The following is a 24,518-nucleotide window of genomic DNA, read 5'->3' on the forward strand; positions in this document are numbered from 1 at the left end:
TCACACTGGGAGGTGGTAGCAGAGGCTCTCCTGATGCTCCATGGGGCCCTTCCTACTTGTGGCCTGCCCAGCTCTGGGGCAGAGCCTGGCACCTAGGTGGTGCTCCAGGGACCAGGGGCTGCTTACTTGTTGGAGATGCCCCTTCTCCCGGGGGCCCCTCTGCTCCCTATAGTTCCAGGTTTGAGGGCCAGAAAACATCAAAGGCTTCCAGCAGATGCCTCACTCCCAGCTTTCAGCCTCATGCTCAGCTCTGCTCCCTCCCCCCCATTCCTGGCACTGACCTGCCTGGCACTGCCACTGGCATGCTTGGCAGTAGTGCTGGACCAAGGCAGGTGTAAACCCAAAGGGGCTCCAGCATCCTGGTCTCTTAAATGGGTGCAACTGGTCTGGGAGTGGGTGATACAGGTGAGCCTGGGCTTTGGCCATCCCATCTTCCCGCCAGCAGTTACTGGTCAGGGGCAGAAGCGCCCCTCCCAGGAGTTCCAAGACACTTGGGACTCCTACATCTGTCACCCCTCCCACTGAGGTGAGGGGTCAGGATCCCCCTTCCCAGCAGCCGCAGCCCAGAGCTGCCCTGCCTCTTACTTCTCCACCCTGCTTAAGGCCCAGGGACAGTGCTGGGACCTTCTCACCTGAGCCGCAGAAAGAGGACAAAGGCCACCAGGAGGGCCACCAGGGAGATGCAGTGGCCCAGGTAGTTGATGATGACAGCGACATGGTAGTGTACCTTGCTCTTCTTCTGAGGTGGGAGAGAGGGGCAGAAGTGAGGCTCCCACACAGCCGCACCCCTGCGCTCACGGACGTGTGAGGACGGCCCCATGGGTGGCCGGGACAGAGTGATCATGGTAACAAAGCTATCCCTCTTCCTGCGCCCCGACCCGTGTCAAGCATTGCCGAGGGCAGCGGCGTCCAATTTGAGGGTATCTCTCTGCCCTGGAATCCCACGCTCTGTCCACTGCTCTGTGCTGTCAGACAAGTATCCGTGACCTTGAGTCTCCACATCATGCAGGGTTCCCCACTCTGCGTGCACAAACGCGTGTGCACAGCTCACAGCTGTGCTCTCACGCTCACATTCCCACTTAGTCCTAGCACCGGGGGGCCCTCGGGGTGCAGACCTCTAGGACTTCCTTCCTGCACCCATTTCTGAGTTGACCCACCATCTCCTCCATCAGCCCTAACTCCCTCCTGTCGCAGTTGAGGCCGCTCCTATAGGTAAGGAGAGGAAGGGTGGTCGCTGTGGAGCAGCATCCAGAGAATCATTAAAAACCAGAGAAAATCTCTTAGGGGCCATAACTCGCTTCCTCGGTCCCACCCCTGGCCCAGGAGGTCTGCTCGAAGTGAACAGGGTCCTGACCCGGGACTCTAACAGAGTCTCCAGTGTTATTAGTTCATTTCATACACTGAAGGAAGCTGGAAACATCGTGGTCCCGTCTCCAAGCAATGTAAGCTCCATGAGTGACAAAGCCTTCCTATTTACAGAGTATTTCATATCTTTATCTTCTCAACCCCTCAAGGAACCCCGTGGGAACAGCTGAAAGGGGTGTGGACTTTACTTTGCAGAAAACCAGGCCCAGAAGTATGCTGACTCATTCAAGGCCACTCAACTTCAAACCGCTTCTTACCTGCACAAGGTATTCAGGCTGCAAATGGTCCCCACCCAATAATGGGGGGCTGGTGGTCCCCAGTGCCCGGCTCTATGCAGACTCCTGCTCCCCAAGAGCAAAACCCCCATTCACCCTTTTCTAGGTCCTGTGAGGGCAGGGCTAGAGAGCCAGAGTGTGGATGTTGGAAAACAACCGGCTTTTCAAAGAGAAGTCCCTGTTAGCACCCCCTCCCTTACCCTTTCCAAGCTCTGGGGTGGGGCTAGGGAATGATGATGCACAGAAACTGGCCAGTATTGACAAAAAGGTGAGCTCACAGAGGACTTATGTGTTTTTTGAGCCACCAAAGAGCTCCTGGCTCTCCGTGGACCTTCCTGTCAGAATTAGAGAGCCCACGGATGTCATAGCTAGTCCTAAGGGATCAAATCCAGCCCCACCCATCTTCCAGCTGAGGAAACTGAGGCCCAAACTCACCCACCCAGGGACAAGGGATGCGCCTCTGCGGCAGGACCCCAGCAGGCATCTGAGAAGGGGCCAAGCCCTCCCTCCTTGCTCTCCCTGGCCCCCGCCGCATCCCTTCTGAAGGGGCGTCCTCACTGAAGAAGCTCTGGGGTCCAGGAGGCCCAGGGAGCTCTGTGCTAGGGCCTGGTTTTCCTGGCAGAGGCTGTCAGGAGCATAGCAGGAAATCACATTAGCAACTCAGGTCTCAGAAGGGGCGAGACCCAGGGGGCTGTAAATGGAGGCAGGCGAGAGAGGGCAGAGGGCAGAGGGTAGTCATCACAGCCACGCAAATGGGGAGCGTCCTTGAGTGCCTGGCTGTCATAGATGCCAAATCCAGAGACTCCAGAAGACGTGCACACATCCAGCCTGTCTGCAGCTGGTACCTCATTTCCTTTTATTAAATTTTCCATAATCTACCCTGTGAAGCCCCCGGGTAGTAACAACGTCTGTGGGAGCCCAGACCCGCGTGGTGTCCCCGCTCTGTTCACAGGCTCAGGTGGACGAGACAGCAGAGTGTGTAGGGAGGCCCTTTGCCACCACCTGCCATCAGCTGCCCCCCGCCCCGGCCACTGCAGCAGGCCATGCCTGGGTCATTTGCTTTAGGGTGGGATGGGTCATTTATTAAGCACCTCCTGTATACTGGGCACTGCATCAGGCACTTTACAGACGTCATTGCTTTTCCTTGTCGCTGCTGCCCTCAGAGACTATCCATCTGTCCTTTTTTCCAGCTGAAGAGGCTGCATAACTGGCCCAAGCCACCCAGCCAGCAACTGGAATTCAGGTCTGCTTGACCTTAAAGACTCTCGTGCCCTGTCCCCACAGTGCACTTCTTGGGGGAAAAGGAGGGGCTGAAGACAGAGGCATTCTGTCCATCCTGGCCCAGGATCCTCGGAGAGCTTCTGCAGGAGGATGGGGCTCCACAGGGATTTTCTCCACCGAGGCTCAAAGGGGAGAATTCGGCCAAACCATTCGGGGTGCCGTGTCTGCGTGACTCAAGCTGTGTGATGCAAACTGAGAAACAGCGAGTCAGCTGGGAGTTACAGTGCAGAGAGAGGCCGAGAAGACTGCTGGAGAGACAGCAGTGTCACCCCAAGAGACGACCAGAGTCACCAGGACAGATAGCCAGAGACACCCTTTGAGATGGCCAGCAATATCCTGAGAGGCGGTCAGTGACACCAGAAAGAACAGCCAGCTACATCGTAAGAGATACCCAGTGACACTCCAAGAGACCCTAATGACACCCTAAGAGACATCAGTGACCTCCTGAGAGAAAGCCACCATTCACTGCAGACGCAGCTAGGTGTTTGAAGGACAAACGGACACAGCCAATCTCTGGGGACCTGATCAGTACTCTGTCCCTGTCCAATTTGGAGACCTAAGACTGGCAGTTACCCTGAGGAAGGTGGCACAGTGTGGCACTGGGCAGAGGCCACTCTGCTGCACCCCCAGTGACCAGAATCCAATAAGTAATTAGTGCTGGGTCAATCCTGACCAGACTCTCTGCAAGACACATCTTGTCCCAAACGGCAGCAGTGTCAGACCTGTCTAGAAGCCTTTTCGGGATGGGGCAGAGTCCCCGCTGCCTGGGCTCTCTCCCATCCCCAGCTGGCCCCACTTTGTGGCTCTTCCTTTCCACCTGGGTTTCCTGAGCTACTCCCTCACCCCACCAGTGGGCACTCCAGCAACATCAGCATCACCTGGGAGCTTGCAGAAATCTTAAGAACGGCAGACTCTTAAGCCCCACCCAAGACCCACTGAGTCAAAATCTTCATTTTAGCAAGAAGCCCAGATGATTCCAAAGCATTTCAGAAGCCCTGGTCCAACAACCCCCCGCTGTAAGCAGGGAACCCTGGCCCACAAGCCTATGCCCCTGAGTCCCTTTCATGTCCCATCACGGTGTGCCCTCCCAGGATGTGCCTAAGACCCAGGCTCCCTGTGCTCAGCAGAGTGTGGGGGAGGGGAGCAGAGCGTGCAAGGTTCTTGAGACGGGGGAGGGGAGAGTCTGGGGCAGTCGGGAGGTCCCTGCAGTGGAAAAGACAGCGTGTGTCTGTGTGTGTGTATGTGTGTGTGCGCGCGCGGGGGTGCTGATACGGGGAGCAGGGGCCCATGTATGGTGGTGCTGGGGGGTCAGTGCCATCCCTAGGGGCTGGGCCATGCACAAGCCAAGCTCCCTCTCTGGGGGCTCATCCCTGGTGGTGATGGCTGTCAGCAGATCTCCCCGCCTGGCCTCTGGGCGCCCTCACAAGTCCCATTTCACAGGCAGCCGTCCTGCGAATCCATTATCTGCAATCCCCTTGGGGTGCTGGTGCTTAATTAGGGCTTAGCCTGGGCCCAGAGCTGAGAAACGGGGCTGCTCCATTAATTGGAGACTTTCCTCTTCGCAGTGACTCCGGGAGAGGACAGAGAGTGTTGGGAGTGGGGAGGGGTCTGGCCAGGCTGCAGCTGGCAGAAGGGGATGGCATTTTAACTAATTAAATTAATTGATTATCCAGAGTGCTAGGCGACCAGGTGGCAGGGACTGCGGGGGAAGGGGGTGGGTGGCAAAACCAGGCAGGGCAGGCTGGGATGGGGGTGGCAGCCCCTATCCTGTCGGTAACCAGAAGAAGGGGGTGCCCATGTTACCTGTGGTCTCCTCATGGATGACCCCCACCCCCACCCCAGGTGTACACTGCCACTTCCCCTGACCCCAGGTGAGGTGAGAGGCAGAGGAGTGGCAGATGGATGGAGTGCACTCCACAGGCCAAGACACAGGCGGACCCCACCCTCCCTCTACCAGGAGGCAGAGATTGTGTTACTCTCGGCTCTTTTACAGACAAGGAAGCTGGGACTTAGTGAGGCTGAATTACCTGCCCAGGGTCGCACAGCACAAGTGTTGGAACCAGAATCCAAACCCCAAACCGTCCCCCTCCAAAGCTCACGCTGTTCTGTGATACTGCCCAAGAGGGGACTGATGAGAAGCTGGTGCTCCCCCATCCTTCTGGCCCTTACCCTGCTGGTGGAGAGAGGGAGAGACCCCTGTCCCGGTGGAAGGGATGGGAGCTGCAGGACGAGGAGAAAGGAAGGCTGAGGGCAGCTGTCAAAGACCTTGAGTTTGAAGGGTGTTGGGGGAAAGGCAGGTTGTTGAGAGCCGCCAGTCAGCCAACTACAAGAAAAGGGCTTAAATTAGAGCAGGAGAGCTTTGGGTGAACCATGAACTTCCCCTGACATTCAGGAGGCTCCAGTGCAGGGAGCGAGGCTGGGAGCAGCTGCGACATCTCCAGCTTTGCCACTGTCCAGGAAGGGGACAGACACCTGCTCTGCTGGGGTGGGGGCAGGGGTGTCTGTCCTAAGGCAGGAGGCTGGAGACCAGACCCTCAACTGGAGATACATCCAGTTGGAGATACATTGTCTGCCTCAGGCTCATGCAGACCCAGCAGGACGCTCAGAACACCAGGTGGGGTGCAGTGGTGGGGCTGAAGACTTCTTGCCTTCGCCATCCCTCCCTCCTACCATCCTCTCTGGGCATCAGCTGTGGTCCTAAGAGTCACCGACTGCACTGATCTGCCTTTCTAAGCATGAGCCCCGTTTCCCGTGCCACGCCCTCCCCACGCCCCACTGTGTGCCAGGTAAGGAGTTCTCCACCCTGCTGAGTGGTCTTCTTGCCAGTACCCCACCCCATCCAAGCCCAGCTCTTCTGGATTAACTGTTTCCTGACTTGGAACCCCACTTCCCTCCCCCATCTAGGGAGTGCCCTCATCCCCCACCCCAGGACTTCCCAGTGGGCTCACTGTGTGCATGCTTAGCAACCTGGGGGCTCTCTTTGCTGAGGTCAGGTGGTCAGGGAGCCAGCCAGGCTACCCCAGCCTGGGTGGGCCACATGTTCTGGCCTGTGTGATCTGAAATGCCAGGGAGCCTCTCCCCCTGCATCCCAGGGAACCTTTTCATCCTGCCAAAGCAGCACTATTCTTTCAGACTAAGCTTCACCCTCTCTTTGCAGCTTCTGGAAGGAGACAGCAGAGCCCCAAGATCTCAGGGACGTGAGGTCAGGCAGCCTGGGGGAGGGGCTAACAAAGCGCTCAGGACGGGGTAGGGTGCTAGGGGTAGAAAGCTGTCCTCTCACAACCCACCTCGCTTCACACCCAGTACCTGGCGGTGGGCAAAGGACAGCTGGACCCCAAGGCCCCCGGTTCCAGGCTCTGACTCACTCTGGCCATGTGACCTTGCGTGAGTCACTCCCCCTTCCTGGGCCTTAGTCTCCCCGTCTGTGAGGTGAATGGGTTGCACTACATCAGAGCTTCTCACTTTTTCCCCATCAGAAGGCTCCCCCGGAGCACTTGTTAAAAATACAGATCCCGAACTCATCCTTGGAGAGTTTGATGTATTGGGTGTTGGGTGTAGCCCTGGGACCTATGTTTGAACAAGGGCTCCGGGTGATTCTTATAACCATGCAGGTCTAGGGACCACAAGATGGGATGGAGCGTCTGCAACCTCCCTCCCGATTCATATCTTTTAGGTGCTGGAATTCTCAGGACTGCCTGGACCAGCCCCTCTCTTCCACACCCTGGAAACCTGGGGCCCTCGGACGGCTTGGGGCATCTTCCCTTCTGCCCTTCATTTTCTTCTCACTGGTTCTTCCAGCTACATGACCCCCACCTTCCTCAGCACTCACTGAGGGGTGGGTGGAGATGCCGGGGAGGGGGCAAGGGGCCCAGAGGCGGCAGCAACACCAGGAGGATAGATACACCCGTGCATCTGCTAAATGTCACCCTTAAAAGATTATTCATTGCGGCACTGTCTGTAATAACCAAAGACTGAGAATAAAGATGGTTAAATAAATTACAGTACATCTGCACAACGTGATGTTATGCAAATGTAGAAAAGAATGAAGAGGCTCTTTATGGACTGATACAGAACAATCTCCAAGATGGATGATTACACCAAAAAAGCAAGGTGCCAAAGAGTGTGTGTAATATGCAGCATTTGAGCAAAAACAAAAAAGAATATATATACACGATCACACACATGCGCAGAGAATGTCTCTGGGAGAGCACTTAAGGAGCTGCAAAATGGTTGCCTCTGGGGAGGGAACCCGTGGCTGGGAAGGGGGGCGGGAAGGGCAGGGGGGGAGACTCTTCTCTGTATTTCCATTTGTATCTTTGAATTTTGTATTATGCAAAAGCAATATCTTCTCAGAAACATTTGAAGATTTAAAAAGCTCTCTAAGGGCTTTTTTGACGGCACTGCTCCCCTCACCCCATCCCTCACTCCGTTACAGGCCCCCATTGGACCTGGATGTGGTACACAGGTGGATGTGGTGGAAAACGGATGAGAACCCGACCCAATGAGTGAAGGAGGAGGGGAGGAAGGGACAAAGGCCCAACTCATGCCTGCCAGAGCCTGCCCACTGCGCGTCTGGCTCACCCTCCCCTGGGGGATGCCTGCTCCGGGCGTGAGCTCTGGCTCCCCAGTCGGCTTCCCTTGGGCCAGGCCTCGGTGTCAGCCTCTGCCCACCCCCACCCCTGGCCTCGCAGCAGGCACAGACCCCTCAACACGGGCAGCCTCGCTGGGCCCTGCCTCACCTCCTCGGTGAGGATCTCCTGGCACTCGGAGTAGTTCACGCGGGCAGCCCAGCTGCCATTGGCCAGGCACTCCCGGTAGCCATTGTCTGGAGAAAGAAGAGAGAGTCAGAGTGACCCTGGACTCCTCTCCCGAAGACCAGCCTGGGCATCTGTCTGTCCATCTATCCATCCACCTGGGCCAGCACAAGGGCCTGCTGGCTGGGCAGCTCTGGGGTGAAGTGGGGAGAGGGGCTTCCCTGCCACCCCCACCCTCCTGCCCACTGGCCCCCAACAGGCGTACAGTGGTGACCCTAACACCTGCCCATAGGGCCACGGCTCTGCCCACCCAAGCTGGCACGGTCATGCCCGTGGGACTGGCCCAGGGCAGGCTTGACCAGTTCACCACGCAAGCCCGTATGTCGTGGCAGATTATGTGGTGGGTGCCCTTCTGAGAAATCTCCCATTCTGGGGTCTCACGTGGCAGCAAAAAGAATGGTGAGATCTCATGAGTCAGTTCTCATTCACGTGGCTGGGCATGACGTGGCGGAAGGATGTGTGGTGACAGCTCACGTGGCACACTGAAATGGCAGGGCTTCGTATGGTGGACTCTCTGTGGTGAGGTGTCCCGTGGGGTTCCTTACATGGCAGGTTTCACATGGGGTGGGGCTCCCAGGGCAGGTGTTGGGGAAGGTCCCCATGGTGGCATTTCCCTACAGCAGGCCTTATGCCAGAGGGTCATGTTGTAGGGACATCCATGGTGGAGGTTTCTTGGGATGGAAAATGACAGGTGGTAGGAGTGTGCTGGGGGATGCCACAGGGGGTGGCTTTCATGTAGCACATGTAGCAGGGACCTTATTATTAGGGTCTGCTGCAACTGGCTCCCAGCCTGGCACATGGCACTTGGGAGACAAGACAGCAGAGTGGCCTGGGGAGGGGCGGGGGGCCATGCAGTCACCAGCCTGGATTGCAGCCCAGAACCTGTCACCTTCTAAGGTGGTGGGGAGGTGCCCTGTGGTCCGAACTGAGGCCTGGCTTCAGGGCTCTGGGATGGCTGGAGCTGCACAGAGCGCCCCCTGCCTCTTGCCTGCCCCTGGGGCACCAGGGCCCTGAAACCCAGAGGGGAAAGACCAAGGGGGTTCCGAATCTTGAGTCTTTTCTCCTTTGCTGGCAGCGGTCGCCCTGCCCTACCCCAAGCCCCTCTCTGACATCAGTGACTCTAGATGTGTTTCCTTGAGTTAATTCTGGCCCTGACTTCAGGCAGTTCTAGCTAGAAGAGAAATTGAGTCCTTAGCTATTTCCACTGAACCCCCTGCCCTACTGCAGGCTCCATGGCTCCCGGTGACCCTCACATCACAGCCCCACCCCAGCGGGGCAGGAGGAGGGCTGGGGAAGCTGCTTGAGTCCCAGGGCAGGGACAGGGCACTGCGTGGGAGACAGGCGGGGCCCTAGGCCCAGCTCAGTGCCACTGCACTATGGCAGCGACCTCAGCCAGCGGCCTCTCGGGCCCCTCTCCTCATTCGTAAGAGGAAGGGCTGGACCAGCTGATCCCCAAGGCACTGTCCAGCCTCAGCGCTCTTCTCTGCTGGCAGCATCAGGCCTAGAGGGAGACGACAGGGGGCAGTGGAGGGGAGCTGCTGCCTCCCCCCAGTGGGAGCCACGGCCTGGCCTCCAGGGCTCCCATGCGGAGGCCTCCTCTCTAATCCCGCTTCCCGGGCCCTCTACTCACGCCGCAGCACGCCAGTGGGGAAATGAGGCTAAATGGATTTTTAAAGCTCCGTGCAGCTTCCCTGCCAGAAGGCCTGAGTCTCGGCAGAGTTGAGCCCTTGGGCAGCATTCACGAAGATGTGGCTGATTCCCTCCTAATTGCTAAATGAGGGATAAGCTACCAGGGGGCTAAGAGCTCAGGACTGGGTTTTCAGGGACATGTGGGGGAGGCAAGGAACCAGGGGAATCCAGTGTGTCTGCCATGGGCCAGAAGCTGCTCCGGAATGTCTGCAAAGAAAGGGGCTTGGGGGCAGAGAGCTGGTTGGAAGGGGCACGTGGGTCGGGGGCGAAGGGGGGTCTCTTGCCTTAGGAGAGGCGGGACAAAGTAGTGTTAAGAGAATGGCTTTCGACCCAGACAGCCTGGGTTCAAATCCTGGCACCACCTTTTGCTAGCCGTGTGACCTTGGGTGAGTCACTCAACCTCTCAGCTTCCTTATCTGCAGGATGGAAACGATCTTAACAATGGCTCCTCGTTCAACATTTTCAGTTAACCCGAGCGGAGTGCTGGAGCTCTACCTGGCGTGTGGTGGGGGCTGTGATATTGATTATTGTTGTCTTGAAGCTGTACTTATACAACCTTACATAAGATTCAGAGCATGTCACTTATTTCTATCAAAAGGGGTACAAGTGGGGATTATGGGAGGAGCCCCCTTGGCTCAAGCCCCATATTCGCACCCTCATTGGGGTGAGAGCCTGGAGTCCCTCCCAGGCCGGGTCATGGGCTGGGGTAGGGGGGAAGCAGGCTTTGTTGGGAAGGGGGGCAGGGGATCCTGAAAGAAAATAGGCCCAAGGAACGAGCAGCGAGCTGTTACCAAGGAGGAGGTGACCTCCTCGTCTTTAATTGCTGAGCTGAGCAGTCCTCCGGGAGAATCACGGGAAAATGGATATTTTTGGAAATGCTTCCCATCCATTTGAAGATCAGATGCAGCAGGAGGGAGGGCATTAAGGAAAGGCCTAGAAGGCCTGGCAGCACCTCATCAGTAAATGGGTTAATTAGTGCCTAATGATTAGGTGCAGCTCTGGGTTCCCAGTTGCTACTGATTTTACGGGTGTGTTCCTCATCATTCTGGCTCTGGGGGCACCTGGAACTGGGGAGGCTTCCAGCCCTGCCCCCACGTCAGGGACCCATCTCCCAAGCTCCTCTCCTGGGAACACAGAGGGAAGGTCGAGGGGGCCGAGAGAGCACCTCACCCAAATCTCCCACCCATCCTGCAGGTGGAGACACCGAGGCTGGGAGAGGGCCAGTGCCGAGGGTTTCTTAACCAGCTACAGATGGAGCTGGGGCTGGGACCCGGGACTCCCGGCTTCCACTTAAGGCCGGGCTGGCAAGTCGAGCAGCATGTGCCCAGGCACTAAAAGTTTATTTGGGGCCTGTCAGTTCACCCTTGGGGACACAAGTGGAGGAGCTCGTGGAGAATGGCCAAGGCTGGCTGCAAAGGTAGGCAGGGCCGTAGCCATCGGAAGCCTGGCTGGCCCCATTCAGGGGTATGGACTAGAACATGGAGGTAGTGGGGAGCCACAGAAGGGTTGACTCCAAGCACAGGTGTGACAGGGTCAGATGAGGAACTAGGGTTAGACACTGGGGTACCTCAGACGGGGCAGCGGCATTGGGGATGGAGGGTCAGACACGAGGATCACTTTGCAGGCGGAATTGACAGGACCTAGTGCTGTCATGAAAGAGGAGCCTCCTCCTAGAAGCACCCCACCCCCCCGCCCATGCCCCAGCCCAGAAGCAGTGGGCGCACAGCACGCAAAGGGGGCGCTGGGAGGACCCTGATTTCCAGGTTTGGCTCCGCCTCCAAGCTTTGTGACCTCCGTCAGCTACCAGCCTCTCTGTCTCCATTTCATAACAGTAAAATGGGCCCTGCTAAATTGGAGGCTGGTGGGCTGTGTACTCCAAAATCTCCTTTTAGGTCCTCCTGCCCGTGTTTCCTCCTCTCTCCGCGCCCAGTCTTTCTTCTCCTTCTGGGGTCCAGGATGTGGTTGCAGACATGTGAAAATGCGTGCTCCGGCTGTTCCCGCCTCCTGCCCAGGCTCAACAGCTCCCCAGGGCTCTCCCACCCCTCCTTGGTTGCAGCCCCCAAGCCCAAGCCCCTTCCTCCAGCTGATAAAGGAGAGAGGGGCAGGAGAAAGAATTGGGAGTTTGAGCTGGACAGTCTTAGAAGCCATGTCAACCAGCCCTCTCTGTCCTCAGACAAGGGGCCGGAGGCATAAGAGGGGGAACTGTGCTAAAGGTCATGCAGTGAGTCTTGGAGTGAACCACCACGTGTCACTGGTCACCCTCGGGACCCTCTTGGGGCTCTGAGCTCCGGCCCACCAGAGCCCAAGGGCCCACCCAGGGACTCCACCCACCCCTCAGATAGCTCAGGGCCCATGGCCTGCAGCTGCTGCTCTCTTGATAAGCAGAGGCTGTGAGTCATTGACGGGGGAGAGCAAATTAATTCTGTGGGTGGCAGGTGGTATAGCAAGGAGCTGCAAAGCCCTCAGGGGCAGGCACAGGGCCCCAGGGAGCGAGGTGTTTATATGGGGATCGAGTATCCAAACTGACCCTGGGTCTGTCCTCTCCCGCCCCACCCACCTGTGGGCCTGCACGCAGGGCCAAGGCCCCTGCCTCGGATCTAAAACTCTGAGTCCGCACCTCCTGGCTGGAGGGCCCTGGGGAGGCCTCATAACCTCTCTGAGGCTAGGATTCTCGTCCGCCACGTTGGGGCTATTCTGACGATTCCTGCCCTACCTCAGGGGGTGTCGTGGGGTCACATTGACTGGCCCAGTCTGTCAACTGCAGAAGAAAGTGTCAGACAGACCTGGATGCAGTTCCAGCTGCCCCTCTTACCGGTTGGTGACCTCGAGCAAGTTCTCTAACCTCTCTCAGCCTCAGAGGCCTTAGTTGCATGCTGAGCACTACACAGTTCCATGCAGGGTCTTGCAGGGGGCGCTATGAGTCAGCAGTAAAGAGCACACAGCGCCCAGCAGAGTACAGATCTGGCCTTTGGTAAATGGTAGCTGTACCCATGAGAGGTATAGTTGTGATTATTGTTATTGTCATTATCATTATTATTTCCCCACCTCCAACGAGTCCCAAGCTGTCCCCATCCTGTCCCACCTCCCGGCACGTGGCCCGCCCTCCACACGCTCCCTTACTTGTGGTGTTGTAGCGGACACCGTAGAAATAGGCAGGGCAGGGTCGAACCACCAGCTGCCCCGCGGGGCTCCGGGGCCAGCAGGTGCCAATGAGGTCCACGGATGCATTGCACTGCAGTCCTGGGGGCAGAGACGGCAGGTGAGGCAGAGCGAGAGCCCCACTCCAGTGTCCTACCCCACTCCCCACTGGCCCAGACTCGCATGCCAGCTGAGGACAGAGCAGGAGCAATGACCCCAGAGCAGAGATGCAGAGGAGATGCATCCTATGCAGAGGAGACACCGGGGGAGGGAATCTAAATTCAAGGCTATGGCACTAGGGAGCCAATGTAGGTTCCAGAGCAGAGGAGGACAGAGATGCTGGAGGTGATGGCAAAAGCTGAGGTCCTGGCTGGCACTTAGAGGAAGGCTGCACATGCTTCAGGTCCCCTGCCCTGACTTCATGGCCTGGAACAGCTTGGAACAAACCCAGCCAACCCTTAACCCAGCCCCCTCACACAACTCTAGAGTCAAACCACATCTGCACTGGCCTGCAGGGAGGACCCAGCTAAGGGAGGAACCAGTTAGCCCACCTTCCAGCTGGCCTGAAAACTGCATTTACTGAACATACACTGTTTGTACTCTGATCTGTGTTGGGCCCTAAGAGAGGACTGACTGAGGAGGGGACTATAGGAAGAAAAAGGGGGAAGACACCATCTGGGGGAGTAGAAAGGACACTGAACTAGGAGTCTGGAACACTGGCTTCAGACTGGGCTGTGCTACTAATTTGCTGTGCGACCGTAAGCAGGTTGCTTGTCCTCTCTGGGCCTTAGTGTCTTTATCTGTAACAAAATGAAGTGGTTGGATCTGATCAGAAATTCTTAATCTCAGTCTACTGGAAGCTTTAAGGGTTCACAGTCTTGGAAATTAAATGAAAAATTTGGTTTATACATGTATTTTAATTGGGAAAGGCTCTCCTTACATTCTCAGAGGGGTCTGTGACTCAGAAAAGGATGTACACAGTTGAACCGGAAAGAGAATGTCAAAGTCCTCCTCCAAATATTTGCCCTGAATTAAAAGCTTTTTGGAGTGGAGTGTGTGTGTGTGTGTGCCTATGCTGGGACAGAGCTGAGGCCATGCTAACACTTCTGGAGAGCAGGGGGGCGCTTCTGGTCTCCAACAGGTGGGCGCTGGGCTGAGGACAGTCCTGGCATTCCCCTCCCTGATGCTGCCCCTTATTTCTCTGCCCTTGGATGCCCCTCTCCTGTGTAAGGCTGGCACACGGGACCTGTAAGAACCAGTGTGCCCATCATGATGGGAGAGGGTGAGTAATTCTTGGGACTGGCACAGGAATGCACAGACAAGCCAGGCAGAGCCATGAACCAGTGGGGCCAGCCTCTTCAGGGCTGGGCATGAGCAGCTGCCAAACCCTGGCTGGCGCCCGCCTGCCCTCTCCTCCCCAGATGAGCCTGACTCCAGTCTCTCAGGAAACAGCCCTGGGTTCAGTTGGCCTCCTTTCCCTGCTGGACACAGGGCAGCGCTGAGCACCACTTGTACCAAATGCTGCTTTTTCTTTCTAATCAAAGCTATTCAGAGGGTGTTCGTGCAAATCAGGGCTCAAGGGCAGAGGCCTTGAGGCCAAGTGGTTTAATTGAAAGAGAAAGAAATCTGGACCGGGGCTTAATGGACACGAGGAGCCGGCAGGCCTGGCAGCTGGGGTGGGCCAAGCCCTGGTGCTCTGCCACCGCAGAGCCTCCAAGAACGCCTCAGGGAACAGTGGTGGGGGCCGGAACGCCAGGAAAGCAGGGCCGTGCGTGGCAAGAGCGCACCTGGTTGGGACTTTAATCTGTCCTGGGTCATGCTGCCAGTGCGGAGTCCAGAGGAGGTGGGGAGCCGGAGGCACATGGCCGCGGGGAGGGAGGGATGTTGTGGCCTGTGCTCAGCTTTTTCAAAGCCCTTCTTCATATATTTTGTTTGATCCTCATCTGCTCTGTAATGTCAGCATTCACTTCTTACAGGTGAGGAAACTGAGGCCTCGGGAAGTCAAGTGACTTGCCCAAGTTCACGAGTCAATGAGTGAAGGAACGAGACTCAGGATCGGGTGCTTTGGACTCTAAATTGAGTGCTCTCTCCATTACACCACGTGGTGTGCCAACAGAGGGAGGGGACATCAAGGAGGCAGTGGGGAGGGGAGCAGCAGTTACTGAGGGCTGACTGTGTGCAGGCACGTGCAAGGTGCTCTGCGTACACCATCTCTTTTAAGGACACCATCGTACCTTCCTTAGAGGCTGGTCATTCATTCACTCACTCACTCATGCACAGCATCTCCCGAGCCAGGCACTGGGAAGATTAAATGGGATATCCGGTGGGGCAGCAGCTGGAACGGCCTACCACACCCCGTCAGTCAGCATGGCTTCTGCCTTCTCTCCCTCCCTCTCTCTCCTGCCCTGGACAGTTCCCCAGAGCCCCTCTTGCAAAGAACAGAGGACAGGGTAGGACTGGGCACCAACAACAGCCAGGACCAGGCCAGAGCCAAGGCAGGGACCGGCCACTGAGCGGGTGGCCCTTCTGGCCTTGGGGACCAGGTACCAGCCCCTGCCCAGAGCCCTGACCTCGCCCACAGCTGCTCGTGGGATATGGGGGTGGGAGTGCACAGGGCAGATGCCATTTGCCCCTAGTCTGTTGTATGGGTTAGGATTCCATAGCACCCACTATGGGTCTCACACCACCTGCCAACGTGGGCGCTAATTCTTCCTGTTTTGCAGTCAAATTACTTATCCGCAGTCAGACACTAAGAGGCAGAAGTGGGTTTTGAACGCTGGTCTTCTGACGCCAGCCCAGTGCTCTTCCCAGGGCACCACAGACAGCCCCGGTCTGGGCAACTGGTCCTCATAGCATTTGGTAGCACCTGTCTCTGCGCCCGGGGTTCCTCCGTGTCAACGTGCCCCCCTCCCTCCCTTCCTCCTGCACAGAAGGCTGCGTGGAGGCGGCGCGCGGGACACTGCCGCAAACGCGACCTTTACATTAAGAGCCCAGAAAATCCTGGAGGGAATGAAAGTCTGTGTGAGAGACAGGAAGAGGCTGCAGGAGAGAAGAGAAGCTTAACTAAAGCAGTCAGGAGACAAATGGGGGGCGGGGGCGGGTCGAGGGCATGGTGGAGCCAGATGGGGCGTGGCCAGAGGTAGAGGGCCAATCAGGAGTGGCGGCGGAACTCAGGCTCGGAAATACGGCAAGAAAGTTCAATAGGGGGGTTGGCCTTGTGGTTTTAGGGAGCAGGCCCAGCAATCTTCTAGCCCGAGGAAACAGCAAGTACCAAGGGCCTGAGGCAGGTGTATGCTCAGTGTATCTGAGGTGTTGACATCACTTGGTGGCTCAGCCCCTCTTTCATAGGTCAGCTAGATCCCTTCAGGGTCTTTGGCGTGGGGGGCGGGGGGGGGGTGGTTAGGAAGAGTGGGTGGGTAGGGGTGTGTGTGTGTCAAATGGACTAAAGTAACGCATAGACCTGGGCTGGTGGCTTCCTCCTTCCCCACACATGCGCAGAGCAGACGCACGGGGCCCAGCCTCCGACTGCTGTTGGGAGCATTGTGGTGGGACTGCACCAAATCGCTGCGAATGGGGGGAAAGGAGAGAGGAACAGTGTGGAGGGCTGCCACCCGCCTCTGAAAACACCCTGCTCAGTCAGGGTCCCGGGGCCTGCTTTAATGAACGGAGAAGAACGCTTTGAAGGTGGCCCATTTAATGCTTGTGCACAGTCTGGCACCGGTTTCTCCCCCCAGGTGGATGACATAGTTCCGTTCCCATCAGACTCAGGGTCCATGTGTGTTCAGCAGATCCTTCCGCGGTCGGTAACTTCAGAGGGGAACCGGAACCTGGCTCCTGTCCCCAGTTCTGTCCGGGCTCCCATCACACGCTTCTGAAGGAACCAGCGTAGGTGGGCGCTTGGCAGCAGCCCTGCAGCTAAGAAACCCATCCCCCCGTTTGGTTTAAGCCCAAGAGAAGGACTCAGCCAAGGCCGCCCAGAGCGGGAGCAGCCAGCTGGCCCGAGGGCGGCCTCCGAACACGCATCTCGCCCATTCAGAGGACGGTGCTGCTGCGATGGATGGGCGGGGGCTCTGCCTGGGTCACCTGGCATGGAGAGGGCGGCAGAGGGCAGGGAGGGGGTCCTGCGCTTCACTCGCTGCCTTGTGCTTGGGCTCCTCCTCGGCTAGGCGGGGTGGAAAGATACCTTTGTAAGGCCTCTGATTCATCAGGACAGGTGGGTGGGAGCCTCCTGCCCTGTGGGTCTGTGGGCTTCATTCTGGCATTCTCAGCACTTAGTACAGTGCCAGGCACATAGTAGGTCCGAGGAAAATTGGGGGCTGTGTGCCAACCCAATATGGGCGAGGGAAACTGCAAGATGACTCTGCGCTCCTGGATGACTGACCACACCGGGCCCTGGGCACTATGGCTCTCTGGGTGGTCACATGCGTGGTGGTGGGAAAGTCTGGAATCAAGCCCATTTGATTCTAATCTTGGAGCCACTGCTTAGTAACTGTGTATGCTTGGGCAAGTTGCTTAACCTCTCTGAGCCTTCGGTTCCTCGTCTGTAAAATGAGGATAAAAATTCTTCCTGACAGTATCGTTGTGATGCTTCACTGAGATTAAAGCACTTAGAATGGTGTCTAACACATAGTAGGCACTGAAGAAATATTAGCTATCATGAATTATTATTATCATCCATGACCGTAAGACAGGGGATGGGAACTGATGACCCTGGGTCCTCGTTAACGATGTCATTCCGCTTGTCTCTGATGTCATTAGTCAATAATCCTATTACTTTCTGGCATTGTCGTATTCATGCCATGATTTTATGAGTTGCCAAGTCTGTGATCTGCCACATGATGGAGCCTCGGCCCTGGGGACCCCGCCTCCCTGCTCCTGGCATGTGAGAGGCCCTCCAAAGGCCCCAGTTCAGTGCCAGCCACCCCAGCCAGACGCCCATCCATCTGTCCTGGTCCCTCCACCCCACCCTCACCATCTGTCTCTACCAGTGCCCGTCAGTAGATGGTAGGTCTCGGTGTCGGAAGACAAATAGCGCATTATCAGAGGCTGCTGTGGAGGGTGATGGATCGTGCGTCATGGAGCCAGCCAGGCTGGGTTGGGCTGGGGGCAGGCGCACAGAGTACAAACCATCGGGGAATGAACGACATTCATCACGGCCTGTTGCCTCCAAGGACAGGTGACACCTGCGTGGGCTCAGGGATGTCACTCCTCTGGAGCACAAGCAAGTTAATGGAGCCTGACCTGGCCCCTGTGCGTGGGGGACCGCAGGCCGGGCCCTTCCTCTGAGGCCCAGCCTCGGAGCACGTCTCCTTCCTCCCAGTTTCTCTCTGCCAGAACTCCAGAATCTTGCTCAAGAACTTTTCTGTTCCCCATGACCCGGCTTAGCCAGCTTTGCAGCCAGATGCTCCGGGCTCCCAGTACCTCCCCAGGCTTACTGCTCTTCCTTCCTCATCCCTCCCCTGTCCTTCCACCAAACTCACCTGCTGGCCCTCAGTCAGCTCTAGCTTTGGCTCAGAGCACTGGTTCTTCTCTGCCGGTCCATGCTCAGAGCCTCTCAGAGACTCACCTTGAAACCTCCTCCTTCAGGAAGCCTTCCTGGCTTCACACCACCCCTGATCTAACCTCCTGCCACCTCCACTGTAGTCAGCAATTCATGGCAAGTGCCTTCCCCTCATTCCAGCTATACAGTAAGCACTTTTAAAAGCCTGGTGATGTTACCAACAATAATAGATAGTACTCAGTTTGTGAATTATCGCCATAAAATGTAGTGCGTTCAATCAAAACAGATCTTTGAGGCAGGCATCACCCCTCCTGCCCCCACCCCCTTTTACAGTTGGGCAAAGTGAGGCTCAAGGGCGTCAAGGGCATGCTCATCCTTGTGGCTACCAGTGGGGCCCCTCAGGCAGACAGGACAAGATCGAGTGCCCCTGTGAGCACGGGACCCCAGTGGGCCTTCTCCAGTGCAGTGCTCATTCCTCTCCCTGCGGCCTCCCCAGGCAGGGTACGGCGGACCTGGCGGCAGCAGTTCCAAGTGGTAAAGGCCTCTCCTGCGGGCCTGGGTGCCAAGACTGCTGCGTCAGCTGCCCTGCTGCCCCAGGTCGTTCCTCTGCCAGCGCACGCCTTGCGTGCCGCCTCCCAGTACTCGAGCTGGTGGTCTTGACTCCCGGACAAGACTGCAAGCCCCTCTTTGTCCCCTGAGTGCCTTGCATGGGCCCCAGCGCACAGTAGGTGCTCAGTTAATGAGTTAGGTTGAATCTGGAGAGACCTGAAGAGGAAAAGGAATCACCCAAGTACAGTGAGCCCCCCCAAGGACCCTCGGGTGCAGGGGACCCTCTCCACCTGGTGACAGGGGCCAGGGTGAGGGGTCAGAAACCACACCCAAAGTGGGGAAATGTCTGGTCTTGGAAGCCAAAGACCTAACTCTCCTGTGCCTCAGTTTCCTCGTCTGTACAGATGCTGGGTCTCAGACACTTGTGAGCATGAACTAAGATAATTGTACAAGAGCACTTTGTCAATGGTGAGGTTACACGAGTGTCAGTAACGTTTGCAGTCACGCGGTATTTTCTCTTGAGGAGGCTGTGGAGCAGGGTGTTAAAGAACATATCAGGAGGCCAGGCTGCCTGGGCTCAGATTGTGGCTCCAGCACTGACTAATCCTCCTCTGTGCCTCAGTTTCCCTATGTGTAAGATGAGAATCACAGCACTACCTCAGAAAGTCGTTGTGAAAACTGGGTTAATGTACCTCCAGTACCCCCAGCAGGGCCTGGCACAGGGCTAGCATCACACAGTCTTACGCTTTGGGCATTTTCAGCGGAGAAAAGAGCAGCCTTTCTTCCTTGCTGATGCCTGAGTCACAGCCCAGCCCTCCGCTCTGTTGATTCTCATGCAGCAAGGCTGGGGCGACTTCCCCTGTTGCCCGCCCCAAAGCTGGGAAGATGACTACTTGGCACACTTGCCACATGCCCCTGCGGTGCCCGTGGCAGATGCTGTCCCCTAATTGCAGCTCTCTTTCCCACCACACTTACACTCAACCTCAGGACCCTCCTCAACACAGTACTCCGTGGAGTTACAATGAATGGCTTGGAGCCCTAGAGAGGACATGCCTCTGCTCTTCCTGCCCTAGGGCACAGCTCTGTGTGCAGGCCCTGGGAGACCTGGGGTGATTTGGGGCCTGTGGGGACCTGGAATCTTGCAGGAGGCTGGTGGGGGTACTCACCAGAGATATTGCTGGCTGGGGACAGGCTCTCGCAGTGCTGGTCCTGAAGGGAGGCGGAGATGGGGTTCAGCCCCAGGAGGAGAAGGGCCTGTGGGCACAGGGAGGCGAGGGGCATGGTTAAACTGTGCCGTGAGCAGCCTGGCTGCAGCTTCCTGCATCCTCTCTCCTCGCCTTGCATGTCTCCTCCCAAACACCCCTCCCCCCAGCCTCTTTGCCCTCCTCCCCCGTGTCCTCTCTGCCCAGAAGGTCTGGAGCTGAGGGGCCCGGAGGGGAGGCTGATAACAGGAGGAGCCCAGGTTCTCAAGGGAGAGGTGAGTTTTCTCCCTGAGGGCTGGGGGCCTCCAGGGAGGCTCTGCCTGAGGAAGTTGCCTCCATCCCCAAGGGGTCCCAAGGATGGCTCAGCTGTGTCCCAACACACACACACACACACACACACACGCAAACACACACACACACCCCCTCCCACCTGCCTGCTGAACACCCACAGGCTCACAGAAGAGCCTCATTAGTTCGCACCCCTCCACCAAGCTGTAGGGCTCAGGGCCTGTTGAGCTGCTTCCGGGGCCCTCATCCCGGGCCTGGTAATTATGGGTCCCTACAAACTGTGCCTCACCGGTTACCAAGCCCTTTTACATCTGTGACGGCACTTAATTTGCCCTGGGCTGGTGTGGCTCTCCCTGTTTGCAGATGAGGAAACTGAGGCCCAGGGGCTGAAGGGATAAATGTGTGTGGAAAGACGGCTGCCCTATTCTGGGGAGAATCTTTGCCCCTCACCCTCACCGGGGGCTCCATGTCACTCTGATTCCAGAATTTCAGCCCACTTGGGAGGAGAATGGGATGGGCCTCACACCTGGAGGGCTGCCTTTCTTCAACTCCCATCCCCACCCAATCGTGTGTCCCCTCCCTTGAGGTCACCACCCTCCCTACAGATTTAGAGTCAAAAGAGACCTGGTATCACTGTGTTGCCATGGGCAGGTTACTTGACCTCTCTGTGCCTCAGTTTCCTCACCTGTAAAGACAGGTACAGTCATGTGCTGTGTAATGATGTTTCGGTCAACAATGGGCTGTGTATACGATGGTGGTCCCATAAGATTATATGGGAGCTGGAAAATTCCTATGGCCTAGTGACCTCATAGCCATGACGTAGTACCACACATCACTCCTGTGTCATGTTGATGCTGGTGACAGCTCCGTGCGTGTTATTGCCCCGACGACCTTCCCGTGGGACAAGATGTGGAGGCGGAAGACAGTGACATTGATGGTCCTGACCCTGTGTCAGCCTAGACTGATGTGTGTGTTTGTGTCTTAGATTTTACCAAAAAAAGTAAAAAAATAAAATTAAAAATTAAAAAAATTTAAAAAGCTTATAGAATAAGGACATAAAGAAAGAAAATATTTTTCTTTTGTACACAGCTGGTGTACAATATTTGTGTAAACGGTCTATAAGTTTTCATTGTACACATCTGTACAACGTGTTTGTATTTTAAAGATTTTATTTTTCCTTTTTCTCCCCAAAGCCCCCAGGGACACAGTTGTATATTTTTAGCTGTGGGTCCTTCTAGTTGTGGCATGTGGGGTGCCGCCTCAGCGTGGCCTGATGAGTGGTGCCATGTCCGCGCCCAGGATCCGAACCGGCAAAACCCTGGGCTGCCGAAGCGGAGAGTTCGAACTTAACCACTTGGCCAAGGGGCCGGCCCCTGTGTTTGTATTTTAAAGTGTGTTATTACAAAAGAGATACAAAGTTAAAAAAATTTAAAGTTTATAAAGTAAAAAAGTTACAGTAAGCTAAGGTTAATTTATTATCAAAGACAGAGTATTTTTACAGATTTAGTGGAGCCTCAGTGTCCAGCATTTATAAAGCCTACAGCAGTGTCCGGTGGTGTCCTGGGCCTCCACATTCGCTCACCCTCACTCACTGACCCACCAGAGCAACGTCCTGTCCTGCAAGCTCCATTCTCAGTCAGTGCCCTAGCCAGGTGCACCATTTTTGATCTTTTTTTTTTTTTTTTTTTAAAGATTTTATTTTTTCCTTTTTCTCCCCAAAGCCCCCCGGTACATAGTTGTGTATTCTTCGTTGTGGGTTCTTCTAGCTGTGGCATGTGGGATGCTGCCTCAGCGTGGTCTGATGAGCAGTGCCATGTCCGCGCCCAGGATTCGAACTAACGAAACACTGGGCCGCCTGCAGCGGAGCGCACGAACTTAACCACTCGGCCACGGGGCCAGCCCCCATTTTTGATCTTTTATACCATATTTTAGTGTACCTTTTCTGTGGTGAGGTGTGTTCAGATACACACACACCTGCCACTGTGTTACAATCGCCTGCAGTATTCAGCACGGCACGTGCTCACAGGCTTGCAGCCCGGGAGCAGGAGCTATGCCATGTGGGCTGGGTGTGGAGCAGGCTCCACCCTGTGCTCTGTGCAAGTGCACTCTGTGATGTTCACACAACGACAAAATCGCCTAACGACACGCTTCTCAGAATGGACCCCCGTCATCAAGTGACACAGGCTGGTATCACAGCCCCCTCCCAGGCTCACACGTGCAGTGTGTGTGGACGTCCTTGGTGGAGCACAGCACGCTCCCTGACGGCAGGGTTTGGTTTTGTTCATTGCACTCAGATTTGCTGAACACGGTAATGAACTACGTTGAGTTTCAGGTCTACCATAGGTTGCGTGGATGGATTTGAATTTGGTGATTTTTATTTAGCTGTGGGTTGGAGTCCAGGTAGTTGTTGCCCTTGGGATTTGATCTGCAAGGGGATGAGAAGCGCTTGGGGGTGGGGATAGGGGGCCTTGTCACCAGCCCCTCCCTCCAGTTGTGGGGACTTGGGCGGCTGATGATCAGCAGAGCTCCGTCTGTCTGACTAGGCTCCCGGGACATTGACTTCCATCGAGGTTTGTCTCCACATGCCACCCCTGCTCCCCTGCTCTTTCTTCCCGGGGTCCCCTCGCTGGGACCCTCTCTTGGGCCCCCCAGCCATGGCATCTCAGCCCTAGCTCATTTCCACACAGTCTGCAAAATTCTCTGCAGAACTTGAGACACAGACGTAGATCCAGAAGCTGTCGTAGCCATTTCACAGTGGGAAAGTGAGATCGGGAGAGAGGCAGCAGCTTGTCCGAGTCCCATGGTGAGCGAGTTTCCAGTTTAGCCTAGAGCTGGGGCGGTGGCCCACGGGAGCAGAACACGGCCATCACGTGCAGGGCCAGGAGTAGGGTGAGGAGAGTGAGGTACTCACCTCAGGTGCAACATTTAAGGGGACCCCAAAAAACTTAGTAGTCAAGATAGACAATATTTTAAGGCAATATTTTTCAAAACTCTAAATTAACGCAAAAAAATCCATGATGAACAAAATATCAAAAACAAAAAAAAAATCAGGATCAGTGACAGTGCTGGGCCATATTGCAGCGTGGGGTAAAAGGAAAAATCAGTAATAACATTAAAATACTAAATACTATGTATCTTGGTTACTGAGATTTTGGGAACCTCCTTAAATTTTGTGCTTGAGGAGGCTGCCTCACTCACCTCACCCTAGTCCCCGCCCCTGTGCCTTCTTCCTAAGCTGGACTCCACCCCATCTGACCCCTCCCTGTGGCTTAACATCCTCCTTTCCCCTGGACTCCTCCCTACTCACCCCTTCTGGACCTCAGGACCTTCCCCCAATCCTTAGAAGCAAACTGACCTACTCTTTTCCAGAACTTTCCTCGCTCACCTGCCATGAATGTCCTCTCCTACGCTGCCCCACCCCCACCAGTGCCACCCACCTTCTCCGGTACCTGCCCCTTCCCACTCCTGTCCCATGACAAAGGCAGGCTCTGCTCCCCTCTTTCCCACCTTACATTCCAAGGTGGCATCAAACGCTCCCCACTCTGGCTCAGAGCCTATCCCGCCCCCATCTCCTGCAGGAAGCCCCCCTAGACCCCGATGGTTCACCCATATCGTCCCCTCAGTGCTGTGCCTGAGTCCTTAGTGGGCTTGTTTGCTCTATTCCCTCGCTGGCACACTCCTGTCACATCATAGGGGTCTTCCTGCTCTTAATGGGCCAAGCTCCAGGGTCCCGAGAGCACGGCCCCCGCCCTGCACCCCCTCCTGTGCTCAGTGCTCAGGATGCTCAGCAAATGGCTCTGGGGTTAGCTACCTCGCTCCTGGGAGTCCGGAGTGATTAGAACAGACCCGTTCGTCTCTCTGGCCCCAAGGAACTTCCAACACTTTATTAATCAGTAATTACACTTCACAGTCCCCAGAGGGATGGAGAAATATCTTTACCCTCATTTTCCAAATGAAAACGCAGAAGCAGAGAGAGGAGGAAGCCACAGGCCAGCCAGTGGCTCTTGTTAGCTAAGCAGACAGCAGTGTCCTTGCTGACAAACCTTTGCTGCTCAGCTCAGCAGTCAGCAGGGACCCAGCTCTGCGCGGTCCCCAGAGGGGGGCTGCTCAGCTGGGTCAGAGGCCCCTTCTGGAAGGGGACTAGAAATCTCTGCCCCCAGCTTGTCGCCCTACCCCTGCCACCACCCAACACACATGCACACACAGAATGGGCGTGGGGCTCCCAGAACCTGCTCAGCCACAGGCAAATTAAAAAAACCGGAAACACCCTATTCGAAAATGTCAGCCCTGCTACCTGACGTTCCACCGTCATCCTTCTGATCCTGACGCCATGATCCCTGCTTTGGTCTTTCAGATCCCCTTGGAATCACGCCACCCTCTACTCACATGGAATGACTTATCCCATCCCCAGCGCACC

At 56.2% G+C, this 24,518-nt stretch overlaps 1 protein-coding gene across 4 annotated transcripts in view; it reads right to left on the minus strand.

Moving 5' to 3' along the window:
- CRHR1 (corticotropin releasing hormone receptor 1) overlaps positions 1-24,518 on the minus strand; it is a 55,076-nt gene that overhangs the window by 11,923 nt on the left and 18,635 nt on the right. For all 4 annotated transcript variants that reach the window (XM_070226080.1, XM_070226081.1, XM_023652344.2 and 1 more), the window contains 4 exons: positions 19,778-19,865; positions 12,545-12,664; positions 7,661-7,746; positions 633-739 (listed from right to left, as the gene is read on the minus strand). In XM_070226080.1, coding sequence (XP_070082181.1) covers positions 633-739; positions 7,661-7,746; positions 12,545-12,664; positions 19,778-19,865 — 401 coding nt within the window. The remainder of the gene's footprint in view (positions 1-632; positions 740-7,660; positions 7,747-12,544; positions 12,665-19,777; positions 19,866-24,518) is intronic.

This window comes from Equus caballus, chromosome 11 (genome assembly GCF_041296265.1).
Source record: "Equus caballus isolate H_3958 breed thoroughbred chromosome 11, TB-T2T, whole genome shotgun sequence".
Classification (NCBI taxonomy): Eukaryota; Metazoa; Chordata; class Mammalia; order Perissodactyla; family Equidae; genus Equus; species Equus caballus.